The 6,571-nt window shown below is 49.3% G+C and overlaps 1 protein-coding gene across 1 annotated transcript; it reads left to right on the forward strand.

Annotated features, from left to right (window-relative positions):
• Nucleotides 1–1,239: 1,239 nt before the first annotated feature.
• CCT3 (chaperonin containing TCP1, subunit 3 (gamma)) lies at nt 1,240–6,387 on the forward strand (the record flags this gene model as incomplete). Its single annotated transcript, XM_009073185.1, has 10 exons — nt 1,240–1,301; nt 1,770–1,820; nt 1,902–1,964; nt 2,509–2,605; nt 3,358–3,475; nt 3,769–3,955; nt 4,373–4,522; nt 5,452–5,584; nt 5,993–6,074; nt 6,207–6,387. Coding segments are annotated over 10 exons (1,124 nt in total), but the record flags the coding sequence as incomplete, so codon positions are not given.
• Between the last annotated feature and the right edge of the window lie 184 nt (nt 6,388–6,571).

Here is a 6,571-nt window from a genome sequence, read left to right on the forward strand (position 1 = left end):
GCAGCGCTGCCTTCGCTCGGCTGCTTATCCTCGTGTCTTTCCCGTGTCGGTGCTTTGTGCTGCCTTCCCTTGAGCCCCCTGTGAGCTCCAGCCCTGGGCCTGAGCATGGGAAGGGTGTGGAGCTGATGGAGAGTACAGAAGAGGCCGTGATGATGCTCTAAGGGCTGGAGTAGCTCTGCCCTAGAGGCTGAGAGCTGGGGGTGTCCACTCCAGGGAGACCTCAGAGCCCCTTCCAGTGCCTAAAGGGGCTCCAGGAGGGATTTTTGGACAAGGGTCTGGAGGGACAGGACACAGGGAATAGTTTCCCACTGCCAGAGGGTGGGGATGGATGGGATATTGGGAAGAAATCCTTCCCTGTGAAGGTGATGAGATTGTCCAGAGCAGCTGTGGCTGCTCCATCCCTGGAGGTGTTCCAGGCCAGGTTGGATGGGGCTTGGAGCCACCTGGGCAGGTGTTCTGCTAGTGGTAGGGGGTGAGACTGAGTGGGCTTTATGGTGTATTCCATCCCAAACCGTCTTGCGGTTCTGATTCTCTCACCACCCTCTGACATGAAACGTTCCCAAGGGATTTCTTCCTGCTCAGGTGTCCCATTCATTCCCATCTCTCCATCACTCCATTACCCAGGAGGCTGTTGTAGCCCAGGACCATTTGTTCTAAACCTCCTTGCCTGGTGCTGCTCTTACTGCTGCTTCCTTCTGTGCTGACACCTCTCCATGCACACAGATCACTCCTGTGGGAGTCTCTGTATGTCCAGGCCATTCCAACAGCAGGAAGACAGCTCTGAGGCTGGAGATGTTCCAGGGCAGAGCTGTGGCTGCTCACCCTGTGTGCCAAAGGCACACTGGGGGCTAAACTTCACCTTCACTGGGCATGAGGCTCTGTAGCTTTTTTGGACTGAAAAATACTGTGCAGCAGCTGCTCCTTGGCCTTGGATATGACAGATCCCAGTGAGTCCCTGCAGTTTGGGGATGCAGTTTGGTTTCTGGGGGAATCAGTTCTGTTTCAGGGCTGCAAAGCTTTGGCTCAGGATGCTAATGAGGAGTTCTGTTGCAACAGGGAATGTTGGTTTCCATTGAATGTGTTCGTGGTATTTATGTTGCAAACTCTCAGGTTAGCACTGGTGTGTGACTGTCTCCCTGCTGCAGTGTCAGTGAGGCTCCCTCAGCCTTGCCTTGCTTGGTGAGATCAGGGCAGAGGGATACTTGTAGCTGATTCTTTTCTTTTCCTTCTGTGCTTCAGGTCAGAACACAAAACGTGAATCTGGGAGAAAAGTGCAGACAGGAAACATCACTGCTGCAAAGGTACTGAGCTCTCTTGTCATGTCTTGTGTATTTCTGTGTTTAACAGGGAAAACTGGGTCTAAATCATGTTCTGTTTGAATCCAGAGCAGAAGGAGCAACACAGAAAATCATTTCCTGTGTTAACAGAAGATAGTTTTATACTATCATAGAAAAATTCTCTATAAAAACTAAATCATGTGCACTGTTCATGCAGTGGATGTCCTGTAACTGCACATGGAGGGCTTTGACCTTCCAAATGCTTTCTCTGCCAACTCAGAGTGTCCAGGTGTTGACACCTGACTGAGATCCTGATTCAGTGTGGTGCTACTGCCCTGACAATCCCTGTGCTCCCATTCCCACACCATCTCACCCTCTGCTGCACCTCAGCCACAGCAGAGTCACTGGAATTTCCGTTTCAGCCCCACTATGGGGTTTATTTAGGCCTTTTGATGTTCTCCTGTATCACCTCATTTCTTTGCTTCCTCCTAGACCATTGCTGACATCATCCGAACATGTTTAGGACCAAGAGCCATGATGAAGGTAAGAGCTTACACTGCAGCTGCCTGGAAACAGCCCAAGTGAGAGAGAACAGCACAAATGTTGGTTCCCTTGTGTTTGCAGATGCTTTTGGACCCCATGGGAGGGATTGTGATGACCAATGATGGCAATGCCATTCTTAGGGAGGTAAGTTTCTCCTGAGGGATTGTCTTGCCTAGAGTTGGAATCTTCCAGTCTCTTGGGTACCAGTGAAGCTCTTCTATCCTGAGAGCCACCAGGAAAGGTGTTACTGGGGGGGAGTGAGACATTCCCTGCAGATGTTCCACAGAAATGTGGATTTAATCCCAGGGTGGGAAGTTCTCAAGGAGGTTTTACAGGATTGCTCTAGATTCTCTAACACTTGCAGCTTTAATCAGTTGAATTGAGACTTTGTGAGTAGGTGTCGGTGTTCACTGTGCCACAGAATGAGACCAAGAGGTCATGGTTGTCTCTCTGGTGCAAGTGCTGTTTGAAGCAGATGCTAAAAATCATAATGCCTGAAGAACTGTGAGAGACACAGCATTGTTGGATACAAGGGCTTGGTTTGGTCTCAGAAGGGAAGGAGGAGCCTTGCTGTGGCTGGGCAGAATGCCTGTGGTTGTGTTGAAGGTGTAATGTTTACTCCATTGAACCTTGTGAGATGTTTCTGCCTCAGCATTCGAGACCAAATCCATCCTCTTGTCCCACACAGATCCAGGTCCAGCATCCAGCAGCCAAATCCATGATCGAGATCAGCCGCACGCAGGATGAAGAAGTTGGGGATGGGACTACATCTGTCATCATCCTGGGTAAGGAAGACTCAGACACATTGTGCAGAGCCTGAGGTTCTCCCTTGCTGCTCAGCAGAGCCCAGAGTGAGACACATCTTTGTTACGTGGGGCTCTGCCCTCTGGAACCAGGGACAGGATCCAAGGGAATGACTGGAGTTGTGTCAGGGCTAGAGATTGGGAGATAGGATATTATGTGTTAGGATATTGTGTGTTAGGCTAGATATTAGGAGAAGGTTCTCCCCCCAGTAGGTGTTTGGGCACTGGAGCAGCTCCCCAGGGCAGTGGTCATGGCTCTGAGCCTGACAGAGCTCCAGGAGTGTTTGACCAGTGCTCTCAGGCACAGTGTGATTTTTTGGGGTGTCTGGGCAGGGCAGGAGTTGGACTGATGATCCCTGTGGGTCCCTTTGAGCTCTGAATATTCTGTGATTTACCAGCCCTAAAATGGATAGTTATTTTACTGTGCAAGAGCATGTGAGAAGTCCATGAGACCCTCAGTGATCAGCTCCACAGCCTGGGAAGGTGTTCTTCCCCCAAGACCAGCACAGTTAAGTGTAAAGGTGACATCAGAGCTCCCTGCATGGGTAGAGGATACATTTGGTCTGCTCTGTTGCTGTCCTGTGGTGACTGTTCTGCTCGCTTATTGGGGGATTTTGATCTGTTTTCAATCGTTTTCCAGCTGGAGAGATGCTCTGTGTTGCTGTCCTGTGGTGACTGTTGATTGTTCTGCTTGCTTATTGGGGGATTTTGATCTGTTTTTAATCGTTTTCCAGCTGGAGAGATGCTCTCTGTGGCTGAGCATTTCCTGGAACAGCAGATGCACCCAACTGTTATCATCTGGGCTTACCGTAAGGCTTTGGATGACATGATCACTAGCCTAAAGAAAATTGGGTGAGTTTGGGTTGGGGGAGAGATGTGTGGTGACATGATCAGTATCCTAAAGAAAATTGGGTGAGTTTGGGTTGGAGGAGAGATGTGTGATGACATGATCAGTATCCTAATGAAAATTGGGTGAGATTAGGGCTGGGAGAAGGTAGAGGAAGAATGTGGAGGGGTTTGTGCTGCTGCAGCTCCTTCAGGGAATGGTGTGAGTAGAACACAACAGGACTGGGGAGGGACTGAAAGGGATTAGGAACAGATTGTGGCTTGCAGTGATGCTCAATTTGGTTGGTCCTCTGTGCCAGCACTCCAGTGGATGTGAACAACAAGGAGATGATGCTTAAAATAATCAAGAGTGCCATAAACACCAAGGCCATAAACCGCTGGTCTGACCTGGCCTGCAGCATCGCCCTCGAGGCTGTCAAGACTGTGGAGTTTGAAGAGAATGGCAGAAAGGAAATTGATATTAAAAAATATGCAAAAGTCGAGAAGGTGAGTGTGCCCTGAGCCCATTCTTGTCCCTTCCTGGCTCTGAACTAGCCAGCTGTGGGAAAAGCTGTGTTGCCTCTCTGCAGTCTGCAGACAGAACCCTCAGAAGTGCCTCAGTCAGTGCACACAGGGGTTGTTCCTTCAGCTCCTGGAGAACATTTGTCAAAAGGATCATTTCAGTTGCATTTGGAAGGTGGAAAACAAAACATGTTGAGGCAATAGTGTGTGAGAAAGTTTCTCAAGCTTTTCCATGGCTTCTCACTTAACCTGAGACAGTGTGTGCTCCAAGTTAAACTCATATCCTGGATACACTGTGGTCACCTGGGAGAGGATTTCCCTTCTCAGCACTTCTAGGAGGTGTTTTTGGGTTTTGCACAGTTAACTGAGCTGCCTCCCTTCCCCCTTCCCTGTGCCTGTCAGATCCCAGGGGGGTTCAGTGAAGACTCCTGTGTGCTTCGTGGGATTATGGTGAACAAAGACGTGACCCACCCCAGAATGCGACGCCTCATCAAGAACCCCCGGATTGTCCTGCTGGATTGCTCCCTGGAGTACAAGAAAGGAGAGAGCCAGGTACAGAGGGCCCTGCTGGAGGTGTCTGTGACTCTGGATTTGGGATGAGTGGAGTGAACAATCCCAGTGTTCAAAGTAAACCTGACATCTTTTACCTTACCCTTCAAGGAAAAGCTATTTGTTTTTGAAAGGATTCAAAATGTCTTATAATTTATTATTAATTTTTTCAGTGATAGTCACTTTTCCAGGTAGCCATAGAGAAATAATTTCAAAAGATGTTGAAACTACTTAGATCGCATCAGAGGAGATGAGCAAATGCCTGTTAATCTTCCTTCCTCTTATCCAGAGAGTAACCATGACTGTTCATCAGGTGAACTGTAATAGAATTGGTTTATATAAAAAATTTTATTTTCCTCATAGCATTGTGATCTAGACTTCCTTCCTTCCTTCTGAAGTTTGGGGGTTTTTTATTATAGAAAGCAGAAAAACACAAGGTGTCTCAAAAAAAATATAGGTTGGACCTGATTTACCCTCTAAAACTTACATATGTATGAGTGTACAACTGAACTGTGTTTGCTACTGCAGTAATGACCAAAGTTGCACAGTCATTAATTATTTACATCGCAGTAAAGTCGGAGTGGCTGAAGGCTCTCTGTGCTCTGCCTCTCAGAGGCCTTTACCTTGTGTGTGCTAATCCTGCCCCAGGGTTGTGCCCTGGGGTGGAAAAATAGCAGTGAGGCTGCAGCACTTTGACTCCCTGAAGCAGCTGCAGAGATTGGTGTGTCTAAGCACTGGTCAAGAGCTGGAGAAATACAAACACTGCTGTGTTCAGATGATACAGTGTCACAGGTTACCTGATCTGGGGGTTTCATCCCTGAGTCTCCCCCGGGTGGCACTGGAGGAGCTGAGCTGCTGGAGCTGGAGGTGTGTGTGGTGCAGTGGAGGGTTGGGAGGGACACACTGAGCTGTTCACACCTCTGTCTGTGCAGACTGACATCGAAATAACACGGGAGGAGGACTTTGCCCGAATCCTGCAGATGGAGGAGGAGTACATCCAGCAGATGTGTGAGGATCTCATCAGGGTCAAGCCAGACCTGGTCATCACAGAAAAGGGAGTTTCTGGTAATAGCACATGTGATCTTTCATTGTGTTAAATTCATCTCACTGAGGTTAAGGGTGTTAAATGCTCAGGAAACAAACACATTTCCCCCAGACCTGGTTTTAGTCTGCATTTCATCTTTGTAGCAAAAAGTTGTACACTGCAGGCATTGAGTTGGTGCTTGATGTTGCCTTGGACTCTTCAAGTAATATTTTGCCTTCCCAGCATTTGGGAATGACACCAAAACACAGATGAAAGCCCCTGGAGGGCTGTGCTACCATTTTGCCTTGCAGCCTGGTTTGGGAAGCTATTCTTAGGTATTTCCTTCCATAGCCCTTCTTGCTTTAAAGCCTGGAGCTAGGAGAGCTGGATTGATAACTGATAATCACATACAGTTTGTCATCACTAAAACTGCACAACCCTCTTTTCAGACCTGGCCCAGCACTACCTGATGAGAGCCAACATCACTGCCATCCGCAGGGTGAGGAAGACTGACAACAACCGCATCGCCAGGTGGGTGCTGGCTGCTGCCTGCAGCTCCTGCTGGGCAGGGCAGGGAGTGCTGAGGTGGCTCTCTGTCCCCTGGGATGGTGTGTGACACACTGCTGTGTGTGCCATCTCTGATGGGAGGGTGTCTGGGGGCAGGGCCTGCGGCGCTCGCATCGTCAGCCGCACGGACGAGCTGCGGGAGGAGGATGTGGGCACTGGGGCCAGACTCTTCGAGGTGAAGAAAATAGGGGATGAGTATTTTGCCTTCATCACTGACTGCAAAGACCCCAAGGCTTGCACCATCATCCTGAGGGGAGCCAGCAAGGAGATCCTGGCGGTGAGTGAGCTTGGGCTGCTTCACCTCCCTGGGTCAGTGAGGCATGGCTGGCACACCTGGGCTGGGCTTGGAGCCTGGAGGTGCTCCAGGTAAAAGTAGTTTCATAGTATGTTAAGGGGTTGGGATGGACCTTAGAGAACATCCAGTTTCATCCCTATGCCCTGGGTAGGAACACCTCCCACCA

The sequence above is a fragment of the Acanthisitta chloris genome, unplaced genomic scaffold (assembly GCF_000695815.1).
Source record: "Acanthisitta chloris isolate BGI_N310 unplaced genomic scaffold, ASM69581v1 scaffold22154, whole genome shotgun sequence".
In the NCBI taxonomy this organism is placed as follows: domain Eukaryota; kingdom Metazoa; phylum Chordata; class Aves; order Passeriformes; family Acanthisittidae; genus Acanthisitta; species Acanthisitta chloris.